Here is a 13,955-nt window from a genome sequence, read left to right as displayed (position 1 = left end):
TTAAGTTGAAAATTGAGATATTTAAAGTGTCGATAGTTGCGAGATCTGAATCATGTGTTCCAGAGTTTTTGGATATGCCTCTTGATAACAAATTTTTGGATATGTCAGAGTTTCCCCTTGTCATTCTGATTTTATGGAGCTTTTGGTATTCATTGCTCGAATTCCTTTGTTCTTCCTGTGTTCTTGTTTGATTTTGTTTCTGGATATGTTTTTGTTTAGTTTTATTATGGGAAGCACATCAGATAGATAGTTGTCGATATTTGTTTGTAATCATCAAGATCATGTATAGGAATTGCAGGGTGGTATATTTATTAAAGATTTGTATGTCATATACTTAAGAATATGATTTATGAAGTTCGATAGTTTGATTAATGTGGGAAAACTTCTTGATAACAAGTATTTGAATATGAGAGTTTCCTTTTGTTATTGTGATTTTGTACAACATTTATTATCCACTGCTTGAATTCCTTAGTCCTGCCTGTGTTTTTATTTAGTTTGATTACTGGATATGTTTTTCTTGTGTATTTTTTTATGGGAAGCATATTTGATAGACAGTTGTTGATATCTTTGTCTATAATTGTCAAGGTCTTATATTGGGATTACAGAGTTGTATACTTAAGAATGTGAATTATGAAATTGTTGGTTTAATTAACGTTGAAATACCTCTTGACAACCAGTATATGGATATGTCAGAGTTTCCTTTGTTATTTGATTTAGTACAACATTTAGTAGCTATTGCTCGAATTCCTTGGTTCTTCCTGTGTTCTTGTTTGGTTTGATTATTGGATATCTTTGATTGTGTGTGTAGTTTTCTTGTTGGAAACACAAAGATAAATAGTCATTAATATTTTGATTATAATCCTCAAGGTCATATATAAGAGCTGAGTTGTATGTTTCATTATAATTGTCAAGGTCATATTAGTGAGTTCAGTAGTCTCATGTTGTTGTATATTTCATTTTCCTTGATTTTCTTCACGTAGAGAAAATAAACTCTTCATGGCGAATGATTCCTCCTCCTTTGTAAAACAAGAACCCTATGAATGCTAGATATACATTATACAGCCTGCATGTTTATTCACTTGGTACGTACTAGAAAAGGTGTTAGTGAATGTCAAAAGGTGTCAGTGAATGAGAGGATTGTTCCATTCACAAATCAAATTTACAGTATCAATAAGGATTAAGGAGGGTAGGATGAAGTCTTTGATTCAGTTTCCTGTATAATCCTGTGATAACCTCAGATCCAAGCTGCCTCCAAATTGCTCTCAATTGCACACAATTCAACTGTAAGAGCTCCTGTGACTTTCAGCATTTGTTCAATTTTGTCTCTTTTAACCAAGCCCAACCTCAATATAGCTACTAATGGGACTCTTAATATAGATGAAGAAGAAAACTACTGAGTGACACCTCCCAACTGAACTATCGTCGAGAGAGCATTGTCTCTCCCCCTTCATTTTACCATCAGAGTTGGTGTGGGGAAACTAGATAGGGTAAAGTGTTTCAGTACCCCACACCCACTGGAATACTGGATAGAGTAAAGATTAATTGCTACTAATTGTAGTTATGTTTTGTTGTGGTTGGATCACAATGTCTTTTGGCTTGTGAATTAGCATAATGCAGCATGTATAATCTCTGCAACCTCAACATGAAGAGAAGGGCATTGTAGCCTGATCAAGAAACACATAGCACCAAAACCAGTATCACCAGCCCAGCCACAAGGATCAAGTCATGACTGGATGGTACAAGGTCTGAAATGACCCCCTTCACTGCTAGAAGAAGCTTTCGATGACTCGGATCCGCCAAGAGATGAGTCTTTTGTAAGTTAAATAGATTGATGGATAATTCATATTGATTCTAAGGGTGATTTAATCTTCATGTTGTTTTTGAGTACTTGTGAGGTTGCTGCACAGGTGATAGGGGAGGTGCCAATGAATGGATAGTGTGTATTCCTGTTTTTAGTTCATTTTAAAAATTAAATGGTAGAGATATTATCTAAATCGAGCTCCTAATATTTAAAAAATGTACAAATCGGATTCGATGGGCAATATAATGAATGTTATCTTTCTTGGGAAAATTATTTTTTATTTTAATTTATTAAGCTGCTGCGTCAATCAACTTGTGGAACTGAAATCCATTAATTTTGCCTTTTTTAAAAAAATACTTAAAACTGCCAATGAGATTAAATGGGCAATTTGTAATTTAAAAATATTGAATTTTGCAGTCCACGAATCAAATGTTTAGGTTGATTCTTAAATCAAATTATTTTAGAGAAATAATAAAAAAAAATATTTTATACAGAAAAATGCTAAAAAATTTAGTTGGACATTTTGAAATAAAAGTTGACCGTAAAGGATGTTTGTTTTTCAAATCGGGAAAGCAACGTCCCATTTTGATATTTTATTAAAGAGTATCTCATCCCTATTTAAAATAATATAATTATCTTTAATACCATTTTTATTATTATTTTACCTATATCTTTCATCTAATTTTGTATCAATCACAATACTATGAAATCATAATTGTTATACATATTATAATAATTATAGTATTATAGTTATTACAACTGCAACAATTACAGTTTATAACTACGGTTTTATAAATAACTGTTGTAGTTGTAATAGTTATGAAATCATAATTATTATAATATGAAAAATAATCTTAAATAAAGAGGATTAAAATTTTTTGAAATCTTCGAAAAGTTTTCAAATAATATTTTTTGAATCTAAGATTCGGCTGTTATAGGTTATATCCGATAATAAATGTAAATATCTAAATGAGTTTTAATTTGATATATTATGTATTTTGTGATTCCATCCCAGATGAAAATTATGATCTTTTCAAACCTTACTTAACATTTGTGTATGTGCTTCGTATCTGTTACAATTGTGTATATGTTACAAAATTATAATTGTTATAACTGTGTAATAGTTATAATTTTGTAACTGTTATAATATTCCCTGATTCAAGATTTAGATAAAAAAATATTAAAAAAATAATAAGGAGAATAATACATATAGTTGGATAATTTTACACATGAAGTGGGATGATGTTTTAATAAAAAAACAAAGTAGAATATTATTTTGATAATTCAAAAAATAAAGAACGTCCTTTATCTTTATCGATTATTATTATGGATAAACGATTGATGGTTTAAAATAAAAAACTTTAAAATCCAAAAATTATTATCCTTGCTCAACGGCTGCCTGTACTAGTTGAGTATGGATTATATCGTTTTATTTTTTTAGGGAAATAATAATTATAAAAAAATACAGAAAATACAACATGGATCTTTTAAGGAAATTTCAATTCAGTATTTTTAGTGGGCGTGGCAGTGTATATTTTTTAACCGAAAATTCAAATTATAGAAAGTGGCAATAAATAGATAAACCTCAAATAAACAACCTTAAAAATGGTAACAAAAGAGCTCGGGCTGTCGAGAAAGCTTCGCAACCGTTGCGACCTCGTGTCGCGTTCGTGCTCCCAACGACGAGATTTCCACGCCCATTCTATGAACCCTAGATCCGCCCTCTCCCCGCTGTGTCCTGCCCGGCCGAGATCGAATCCAGCATCGCCGGTAGCCGGCGATTTCTAGGATTCCCCCGGCTCGACTTCCTCGGCCAGACGACCACGATCTGAAGCCTTGGCGGCCCGCAGCGACTGGATCTGGCCGCCGTGGATGGATTCTAGTCGTCTTCCGTAATGCGTCGCGTGGACTTCGCGGGGCGTAGCGGGAGCTGAAGTCGGTGCTATTAAAACGGGCATCCTTTGCTGGATTCGAGAGGTGGATTTCTTGGTGCTCACGTCGGGAAAGGGTCGATCTTGATTGGTAGTGGTGGTAAATCTCGTCCAGGAGAGTTTCTATTTGAAGATGGACTTGTCTGATGTCAGCGAGGAATTGGCCCTTACAGAAGGGCAGATCAACGATATATTTCGGGCTTTATCGTAAGAATTAATGACCTTTCTGTATTTCTGTAGGACGAGGAGGAATTATTTTTCTTGCTAAAAAAGTTTTTTGGAATTTAATTTAGTAGATATTGCAAACGACAATCTCCTAATTAATAGATATTTGCAAATGGCAATAGACCGTCGTGGTGCTTATCGATTATTGTATGGTTAAAAAAAATAATTATAATTATTCTAACATAAATATATTATTTTTCATGTTTCTGTTTTTCTCCAAAAGGTAGAAACACCATATACTTGATGCTAATGCTTTTGGCATCTAGCATAATTGTGGTCCAGAAGTCGCAGCCTTCCTTAATTGCTGGAAATTTTAGTATGTTTAGATAATTTAAGTGACAAATAACAATGATTCATTGTCCTGATTTCTCATGGATATATATTGTAATGATTTAGTACGTTGGTCAATGGTTTTGCAGAAATGGATTTCAGAAACTGGATAAAATCAAGGATGCCAACAGACGAAGTAGACAGTTAGAGGAACTGACTGACAAGATGAGGGAATGCAAGAGGTACACTCATAGATATACTCTTTGTTAAAGAATAGTCACTATCTATTATTATTTAGTTTCCTCTGTGTTATTTTTTTCACTGTTTTTGTTGCCTCTACCCTATAATCACAATTGTTTTCTGATTGAAACTTTGAATAATTGTGTATATCAGACTTATCAAGGAGTTTGAAAGGGTCATGAAGGAAGAGGAGACTAGGAATTCACATGATACAAACAAGATGCTGAATGAGAGAAAACAATCAATGGTGCCATTTTCTTCAAACTCCTATAATATCTGATTACATAATCCTTTTATTGCAAACATCAACTTATTAATTCATTCGCTTTGCTTGAACAGATTAAAGAACTGAACTCATATGTTGCTCTGAAAAAGCAGTGAGTAGTTCTGTCCCTGCTATTTATTTTTTCCTTGACTGAAGTTGATGAAATTTTTTGCGTTTATCCTCTTTTTTCAAGTTGGTCCTGTTTACAGCAGAATGTTGTAATGATTTTTCCTTAATTATCGATTGGTTAAAACATGGTGACCTTCTTGTTGATAAAATGTACCATTGATGTGGAGTGGAACATCAACATCTTGCTTTTCTGAGACTTGGTAGTCCATGTTAGTGAGGTTTACAATTTGGAAATTGGAGAACCAGAAACACAAGCTGATGAATCTGTGTGAAGCAAAGTCTTTATGTTTCCTTTTATCATAAATGCAATTCTTAGTTTATCTTTCTTTCTTATTTAGAGTAATTACAGAAAACATTTCCATCAATGCTTTTGCAAATAGATATACTAGCTAGGGTTTGATTTGGTTGAAATTTTAGTGGCATTTAGTCTAGTTAACAATTCAATCTTTATTTTCTTACTCTAATAGTTTTATCACTAATTTTTCATTTATTGAGGCAATTTGAGTTATTCTTTATGAATTGTTTGTCTGTCTTATTTAGAGTAATCACAAAAAACGGTTCCATCAATGCTTACTAGTTTGGGCTGATTTGGTCTAAGTTTTCTAGCATGTAGTCTAGTTACCAGTTCATGCTTTTTTTGCTTACTCTCATAGCAACATCATTGATTTTGCAGTTTTTGAGAGAATATAATGTTCTATATAACTTGAGTTATTCTTTTAAATGTTTTTTCAAAGAATTTTCTGTTAGAGACAGCACTATAAAATTTTTGGACTTTCTTGTTATAGACGATCCATTTTACTTGCCATTGACAATGCTGCCCTTTTATCTTTTTTGTGATTCTATTGTCACTCTAATGGTAGTTCTATTAATCAATTTGTTTTATGAGTTTCAGAATAGCTAGTGGGTCATCTTTTGTTGAGTTTATGGTTTATGAGCTAATCATAAAATGTTTGAGTATTACATCCAAAATTTTGTAGTTTGTTCTGCATTTACTATTTAGTATTATCATAATTGGAAACAATATCATGTTAGCATAATTATTAAATTACACAGTTGAAAATTCTGCAAGTACATAATATGTGGCCTTCCACTAAGGCGAAGTGGATGTGAGTTATGCCTGTTAGAAATTTTATGTCATTGATGATTATACCTTCTGCTACTCCAATGGTTAAATTAGTGAAGAAGAATGACATGGAAATCCAAATAAAAGCCAGATGATCTTAAAAAAAATTGTTGAAGCGTTTGTTTGATTAGTCAAACCTTTTCTTACTTGACAATAAACACTTGGTTTTACCCAAGAATTCCTTGTTTATCCTTGTGTTTCACTTGCACACACATCAAGTTGTCAATTTGGCTATGATTTCTTAACTAAACCTTGCAATAGTTCCTTTATAAATTGCTTTTGGTTGATACAGGCATGCAAGTGAAAATAAAAGGATTGATCTCTTTGATGGACCTGATGGTGATGGGTTTGGGGAAGAAAATGTTCAATTGGCATCATGTAAGTATTCTTTTTCGTGGCCTATTGTTTCACTGTCTAACTTCAAGTGCATTTAAACATACTGAAAAATACTGAAAAAAACCTAACATTTTAAAAGGATACGATCAAGTAGTATTGTTTAGAACTCCTTGACTTCACATTTGTCAATATTGGATACATCATTCACATTGAACTTGACTTCACATTTAAACGCACTGAAGGTTCCTAAGAGTTTGTTTGTAGTTCTGATGAAAGACACTTCACTCTACATAAAATTATGATGTGGTTGCTGTGAGGACAATAAGAAAACAATGGGGAGGCCCTTCAACCATAAACCTTTTCCAGAAAATTGTTCACTATAAGACTCTGGTTTAAACTTGTAGGTATTTGGTTGGTTCACATGATAATAAATTTGTAGTGGTTACTTTGTGTGAATAAAATGAGTAAATTTATTGTGTAATCCATTCTGATCCACCCATATTATTGGTCTCATGTCCAATTGGAAACGTAGCATTCCTAATTAGGAATTAGTTATCTCATTAGTTCTACATCTGCCATTATACCTATGCATTTTGGACAACCTTCTCAACTTCACTAAGTCAAGGTTAATAGAGCTATCTTCTATGGTTTTCTTCTGATGATTTTTTTGCAAGAAACAATTGGAGAAAATCTAAAAGCTGAATTTCTTGACTCTCAGCGATGACAAATCAACAGTTGATCGATCATGGAAACCGTATGATGGATGAAACAGATCAGACTATTGACAGGGCAAAGAAGGTTTATTCCCTCAAGTTGCTTTCATATTGCTCTCTAAATTGACCCCATTTTTCTCGATTGAGTCATTCAGATATGCTTGAACTCCTTCAAATTGCACTGTAGTAATCCATCCTTAAGTCTATTTAGATAACTGATATCACACAAAGGTTTTTTATTGTTCATATTTCATTTGAGAGGCAAAAGGAACATTTTCTTATGTATTGTTCAACGAGGAAAGGAAAATAATTGACTTGTATATGAACACCTAATGAGGTGATTATTCCTCTTCCATATATGATAGTTTCTAGTATTCTAATGAAGATCTTGCTTCTTTGTAACATGAAAATTAAATTGGTTTTCGTTAACCCGTTCTATTCGATAGTTATTTGCAAAGCTCTGGCATTTAGTTAACTATGATTAATTTAATACATAGGTCGTCGAAGAGACCATCAATGTTGGAGCAGAAACTGCAGCTTCTCTCAAGGCACAGGTCAGTTAATAGTCACCTTATAGACACAAAAAAGAAACACATTGCTTCTAGTATTCCTAATATTTTCTAAAATATGGCAGACTGAGCAAATGAGTAGAATCGTAAATGAACTTGATTCAATCCAGTTTTCAATCAAGAAAGCATCTAAACTGGTGAAGGAAATTGGAAGACAGGTTAGTTTCTCAAGGATTTATCATTAGGGTTATCAATCGTCCTGTTTCATTTCCAAACTTATCACGGCTACTATTATGATTATGTATTTTAGGTTGCGACTGATCGGTGCATAATGGCAATGCTCTTCCTTATAGTGATGGGAGTTATAGCAATTATAATTGTAAAGGTGGGTGGTTATTTAGCATTAACCCTTTGATTCTCATTTAATTTCCTTAATTGAATATTTCATTAAAATATAAAATCCATCACCAAACCTAGAGTTAGCCTATTAGACTCTAACTTATCTGGACTAAATTGTTTTCCTCTTGCTGATTAAAGGCTTTTATGAAACTCAGTTAAGATATTTAGCATGGAATATGTAAGGCTATTCATGACTTAGAAAGTTTCCGCTTCCCCGAGAGTTTCCACCCGTTGAATGTGATACTACACTTTTCTCTCCCTACCTTTGCAAAAAAAAAAAAAATCTTACCATTTTATTATTGGGCTTTGCACCATTAGGTCAAGGTGATGATCAATGATAAAATAGGATTTGAAATTTCAGTTTGCCCATTTTCTCCTTTACAAAATGTCTTATAGCAAAATGCTTCAGAGTTTTGAAACTCCTATCATTTTACTCTTAATAATTGGATTTTTTTTTTTTGCACGTGATGTGGCATAGGCATGGCTTACTCATCATTGCATTATATTGTTCGATAAATCAATTTTGTTAATGCTTAGGGGGTGTAAAGTTATAAGAGCTTGAGAACTTTATGATAATTTGAATAAGACAACCATCACCTGGACCACACCATAGGTCAAAACATTACGATTTTACAAGTACAAAGTAATCTGCTAGTTTTTTATATTAATATGTAAATTAGCAAACTCGATGAGAAAGAAAATAAAAATGAAAATTCCTCTTTTTTCGTTCATTTACTTTTAGTTATTTGTAACAAAATTTCCTCTGGTAATCCAGCTTGTGCATCCAAATAACAAAGACATCATTGATATTCCTGGACTTGCTCCTCCAGCTGCAAGGAAACTTCTGTAATGTCTATATCACAATTGGATTTCATATTCTTCCTCATTCACGGTAGTCTTATTTGCCATCTATTATTGAATACTTTCTCCATTTTATGTGTTCTTTTATTTTGTTTTTTCATCACTTTTTATGGTACTTTTCCATATAATTGTTATTTGGTCAGAACAGCATTTTGTTTTATAAAGATGTATATGGTCTGCCCTACCTATATTTCACGGTTTATTTATATATTTGTTCGAAAGTTTGAAACTGCATTTGGAACAGTCTGATATTCTTCATCATTCAATCTAATATTTGTCTTGAGGGGGATTTTTCTCTGTTTTCTGGGGAAGGATTCGATTCCTTAGGCTTTATTTGAAAGGGAGAGGAGAAAGGATTTGAGGAGGGAATCCATGGAGTTATTTAATCATGTTCAACAATTGAGAGGAAGGGAACTAAAATATCTTAATTGTTTGCTTGTTTGTGCCCTCACATCCCTACCTTCATTTACGCTAATCCTTGCTTCTTGTGGCTACATGCGACTGTTATCTGAACCCCTCACGCTCATTGCTAATGACACTCGTTCACCCTCGTGCTCTCTTTCATAGCCATAGCATTCATTGCCCATTGTTGATCCTCACTGTGAGCTTCCAGAACACGAAGCTCACCAGGCTAAATGGTTAATCACACACAACTCGTTACAGTGGTTTGTTCTCCTAGTTTGTAGAGGATGATTTTGGAGAAAATATTTGAATTTTTCTCCGCTAAGCAAATGAAGGATATCTCTAACATCGAGGACCTTTTCCCTTTTATACCTGTGTTTTCTGCTGTCAAATTTTGATTTAAAAATCCGAAAAAAAAAATCTACCAAAATCAGTTATAATAATATTATATGTGAATCTCAAATTAAATATCTGAAACCGATCTCATCCAACGGAAAGGGTACTAAAACGAAATTTTGAAAAATTAAAAAAAATGTTTATTATTTTTAATGCATTTTGGTTTCTGAGTTGGGATTTTAATATTTGAACCAATTTCGATTTGCGTTAAAATTTTCTTTTCCAAGAGTCCAAGGCAAGGTTAAGGGAAAAAGAAGTGGATTTTAAAAGGTGATTCTTATCCCAATTTTATTTCTTTGAATGGAAAAGTTAAGGAAAAAATTTCACTTAGAAATAAAATTCCTATAAATCGATGGAAACTCATTAGTGATAAATGGATGAAAATTTTAATTATCCCAACCCTTGGTCAACAAGTCATATGAGTACAATTCCGCCTATATTATTGTTATCCTTTTCACTTTGAATGTACAACAATTCAATTCCTGGCGTTGAGCATTCAACTCGGTATGCCACAAAACATCATCACCAAACAATCCCAGCAGTCATTCAAAACCAAATACATTCTTTTATAACATAAAAGACATGGGCAATAAAAGGCAGCTTAATACTAGTTTTAACTGTTCATTAATGATGTCAAGCAAGGACAAATAAATTGTCGGATAACAAGCTTCAAGATCTCCAATAACAAATTAGATCTACCATTATAAGTGACGTTGAAAATTGCATTAAATGTCCAAAAGATAGAACTAGAAGAGTGAGGTTCCCTTCCCTTTTTTGTCTCCGCCAATCTCAAAATGCTTGCACCTCTGCAAAGAAAGAGGAGAACAATGATGAAGATATCCTGAATTTCCAGTGGATTATTACAAGTATACCTTTATCGGGTGCTGAGAGTAGTGTTTGCAACTCTGGCATTGCAGCTTCAACACTATCTTCTTGGTTGTTTTTGCCTGCAAACCAACACTTCTTTCATGAACAGCTGCAAGTACTTTGAACAGAAAGACACTGTTGCAGAAACTTATGCATAATATGCTTTGTAAATTGGCAGAAATAAATCCTCAAAATGATCGCCAATGCTTCAGAAACACTTTCTTGAGGAACATCTAGATACCTTCTTGTGGAAAACAGGCTTCGTCTGTCCACCATAACCTGACTGCTTCCTGTCATAACGGCGCTTTCCTTGAGCTGACAACCTATCTTTTCCCTTCTTGTACTGTGTGACCTTGTGGAGGGTGTGTTTCTTGCAAGCTTTATTCTTGCAGTAGGTTTTTTTTGTCTTGGGAACGTTCACCTGTAGATAGAATACAATGATATATCAGCAATATCAGTCATCACGACAGAATAGAACTTGCTAAAAGGAAAGAAAAAACCAAATTGATGGAGGTTTCTCATTGGGTAAGTAAAATTAATTAGAGTTAGACATGTGAGATCCCAAGAAAATTAATGAGTAAACATGTAAATGACCTGAACATTATTTACAAAGATATTGTGCAGATGAAAACTCATAGAGGCTAGAAAAATAGATACTAGTCAACTCTAAGATTTATTTATTATGTATGCTACGGTTACTCTAATGCTTAAAAGAATCACTTCAAATTCTAATAACCATTTAATCTCTAATAAAAATTCCAGTGCCCATATTACATTTTCCTCATAAAACAACAGATTCATCTATTAAATAAAAATGAAGAGTAAAATGACATTTTTCATTGGGAAAAAACACATAACAAAATCTTATCCACGCACTGACTTGCGCCAAGCATGAGCTTAGATTGGATTCTATGAATCAGAAACAGTTCTATCCTATAAGTAGATGTTAGTTCCATATTCCCCAAATGAAGTGAACAGAACCTTAATGCAAAAACATTGTTTGATAAGAAATTTATAAGCTGATTGATCACTACAGTCCAATGATTAAGGAAGTAGACTAAGGTAGCATCCCAGATCGTAAATACAATAAAACATATTTAAATGAAAGCAACAAAAACATAGCCTCACAAATCTGTACACCACAACAATTTTCATTCAAAATTAAAAAAAAAAAAAACACTACTTAGAAGAAAAGAAACCATAAATTTCAAATATGGTGGAGAAATAGATCAGATCGGTGTCTCAGTACCATGATTGCAGCTTTGCGTCCGCGCTTTCGCCTCCCAAGCCTTCCGGGACAGGACGGCCTGATCTGGGACGCTGGTTATATAGTTAGGTTGGCGATTGGCGATTTGGGGGCTAGGGTTTCGAATCGTGAGAATATCGATTTTGCCCTTCTCATGTTGATGTATGGCCTTATGGGCTTTGACAACTCAGTAGCCCAATAAAGCCCAATTAATAAGCCCAATTAACAATGTTTCCTCTATTGATTGTTCGGAAACAATAGCACATGATTTACCATTATCAACATATATATATTCATCACCACAGACGAATACGCAGTCAACAGCCAAGAACAGAGTTTAGAGGAGGAGACTAGTTTTGACCAGGGCTCCTTGCAGTGCGGGTGAGCAACCTGCCTCCGCTTCACGCCCTCGACGGGCGTTGAATTATTTAATCCAAATCATGCATCTCAAGCCGCCTTATTCTTCGTTTGCACCCACACATGCGCTCCTCCCTCAGCCACTATACATATATATATATGATACAAACATCATACAAAAAGAAGAACAGCAGCAATTAGTTTAATTTCTCAAAGTGATTGTTTCCCCAAGACAAGGAGAAGAAAAGAAGCTTGATTATAGCTAGACAAAGAGAGGGGAGAGATTAATTATATATGTCTGAGACTACTTTAATTAATAAACTCAATAGCTAGATGGGGAGGATTCCTTGTTGCGAGAGGGAGAGCGTGAAGAGAGGACAGTGGACGCCGGAAGAAGACACCAAGCTCGCCTCCTACATCCAACAACACGGCACTCGCAATTGGCGTCTAATTCCGAAGAACGCTGGTAGGCTCTCCAATCTGATTAATAATACTCTGCTTTATTAATGCAAGTTCAGGCTTCATTTCTTGTAATAGGATTGCAAAGATGCGGAAAGAGCTGTCGACTCCGGTGGACAAACTACCTTCGCCCGGACCTCAAGCGCGGCGAGTTCTCGGAGTTCGAGGAACAAACCATAGTGAAACTGCATGGCGTCCTGGGAAACAGGTAGAATCAATTTAAATCTATATTAAAAGCATTTAATTCAGATTTAATTAGATAGATGTAGCAGGTGGTCGATGATAGCAGGGCAGCTGCCGGGGCGCACGGACAACGACGTGAAGAACCACTGGAACACCAAGTTGAAGAAGAAGCTGACGGGGATGGGCATCGACCCCGTCACTCACAAGCCCTTCTCCCATCTCATAGCCGAGATCGCCACCGCGCTCGACCCCCCGCAGGTCACGCACCTCGCCGAGGCCGCCCTCGGCTCCTTCAAGGACGAGATGCTCCACCTGCTCGCCAAAAAGAGCCCTGCTTCTACTGCGTGCTTCAGTTTAGCTGCCGGTGTTAATAATATTGGGGACGAAAAAGTTATTGAACTGAGCTCGTGCGACAAGGTCTGGATCGAGGCCATGGTGGATGGCTGTGAACCGCCGTCGTCGAATGGAGTGCAGCTGTCCTGGTTGGTCGACGACGACTTGGGGGGAGGGTCCGCGTGGAGCGCCGATGCCGGTGGGGGCAGACGGGGTGGCATTGTAGGACTGAACGGAAAATTTGAGGAGGATGGAATGGGTGGGAAATTTGCAGGAAGAGGCGGCGCCGGTGCCGGCGTGCTGGGATCCGACTGCGTTCCCTGGGATTTGCCTTGTGATCTGATGTTGATGCATCCTTAATTAGGCTGCGTTCTTTTAGAGAGAAATAAGCGAGCAAAGAAAAGAAATAAAAATGGTAGTTTTTTTCTTGATTATCTAGAAAGACATTTTTGTTTATCTTTTTCCTATTTTATTGGCATCTAAATCGGACAACAATCTACAAATAAAATTTACATATCTTATAAACACAGGCAACTAAATAAGAAATCAAATTGTTGACACTGTGAAGAGATCACTAAAGAAATAAGAGAGTGAAGGGCTCCGCTAGAAATCCCATGGAAGGCACTACGATCAATAAATTAAAATTTAATTATCACTCTTTCAAAAATGATAAATCCTAGTCAGTGTCATGGACTCAATCTCTGGGGGTGACTCATCCCAGTCCCATGAAAATTTCCTACCGACCACCAGGGTAAATCGGGAAACGCATACGGCGGTCAATCTAGATGCCCAGCATCCTTTGATTGCGTTCCCCATTTGGAGGAAAATTCCTACAAATATGCCATAGCTGGGGATCGAACCGCGGGTCCCTGAGTCACAACCCGAATGTCCTACCATTGCACTATTGCCC

At 35.3% G+C, this 13,955-nt stretch overlaps 3 protein-coding genes across 3 annotated transcripts; 2 read left to right on the top strand and 1 right to left on the bottom strand.

Annotated features, from left to right (window-relative positions):
* Positions 1-3,463: 3,463 nt before the first annotated feature.
* LOC141835709 (putative plant SNARE 11) lies at positions 3,464-8,929 on the top strand. Its single transcript, XM_074723087.1, has 10 exons — positions 3,464-3,939; positions 4,377-4,469; positions 4,621-4,714; positions 4,807-4,844; positions 6,277-6,362; positions 7,039-7,118; positions 7,531-7,587; positions 7,668-7,760; positions 7,853-7,927; positions 8,717-8,929. Exons 1-10 carry the CDS (start codon positions 3,866-3,868, stop codon positions 8,789-8,791), a joined length of 765 nt encoding a protein of 254 aa, XP_074579188.1. The 5' UTR covers positions 3,464-3,865; the 3' UTR covers positions 8,792-8,929.
* A 1,254-nt stretch (positions 8,930-10,183) lies between these two features.
* On the bottom strand, positions 10,184-11,811 carry LOC141844174 (large ribosomal subunit protein eL42z/eL42y). Its single transcript, XM_074732205.1, has 4 exons — positions 11,717-11,811; positions 10,709-10,888; positions 10,473-10,547; positions 10,184-10,406 (listed from the first exon to the last, which is right to left on the bottom strand). Exons 1-4 carry the CDS (start codon positions 11,717-11,719, stop codon positions 10,347-10,349), a joined length of 318 nt encoding a protein of 105 aa, XP_074588306.1. The 5' UTR covers positions 11,720-11,811; the 3' UTR covers positions 10,184-10,346.
* Positions 11,812-12,403: 592 nt separating this feature from the next.
* On the top strand, positions 12,404-13,405 carry LOC141825722 (transcription factor MYB80-like). The gene is made up of 3 exons (XM_074713112.1): positions 12,404-12,536; positions 12,608-12,737; positions 12,802-13,405. Exons 1-3 carry the CDS (start codon positions 12,404-12,406, stop codon positions 13,403-13,405), a joined length of 867 nt encoding a protein of 288 aa, XP_074569213.1.
* Positions 13,406-13,955: the final 550 nt, after the last annotated feature.

The sequence above is a fragment of the Curcuma longa genome, chromosome 1 (genome assembly GCF_044706935.1).
Source record: "Curcuma longa cultivar G26 ecotype Majalengka, Jawa Barat chromosome 1, ITB_CL_G26_1.1, whole genome shotgun sequence".
Lineage (NCBI taxonomy): Eukaryota > Viridiplantae > Streptophyta > Magnoliopsida > Zingiberales > Zingiberaceae > Curcuma > Curcuma longa.
Note: the sequence above shows the minus strand (reverse complement) of the source record. Positions and strands in the feature narration are given on the sequence as shown.

What these genes read in the sequence shown, in the direction of transcription:
- LOC141844174 (XM_074732205.1), bottom strand. An exon ending in AGCCTGTTTTCCACAAGAAG is followed by an intron (nt 10,548 to 10,708) that starts GTATCTAGATGT and finishes GTTGGTTTGCAG; the next exon opens with GCAAAAACAACCAAGAAGAT. An exon ending in ACTCTCAGCACCCGATAAAG is followed by an intron (nt 10,407 to 10,472) that starts GTATACTTGTAA and finishes CTTTCTTTGCAG; the next exon opens with AGGTGCAAGCATTTTGAGAT.
- LOC141835709 (XM_074723087.1), top strand. Translation starts at nt 3,866, where the DNA reads ATGGACTTGTCTGATGTCAGCGAGGAATTGGCCCTTACAGAAGGGCAG. An exon ending in GATATATTTCGGGCTTTATC is followed by an intron (nt 3,940 to 4,376) that starts GTAAGAATTAAT and finishes ATGGTTTTGCAG; the next exon opens with AAATGGATTTCAGAAACTGG. An exon ending in TGAAGGAAATTGGAAGACAG is followed by an intron (nt 7,761 to 7,852) that starts GTTAGTTTCTCA and finishes TATGTATTTTAG; the next exon opens with GTTGCGACTGATCGGTGCAT.
- LOC141825722 (XM_074713112.1), top strand. Translation starts at nt 12,404, where the DNA reads ATGGGGAGGATTCCTTGTTGCGAGAGGGAGAGCGTGAAGAGAGGACAG. An exon ending in TCTAATTCCGAAGAACGCTG is followed by an intron (nt 12,537 to 12,607) that starts GTAGGCTCTCCA and finishes TTCTTGTAATAG; the next exon opens with GATTGCAAAGATGCGGAAAG. An exon ending in CATGGCGTCCTGGGAAACAG is followed by an intron (nt 12,738 to 12,801) that starts GTAGAATCAATT and finishes TAGATGTAGCAG; the next exon opens with GTGGTCGATGATAGCAGGGC.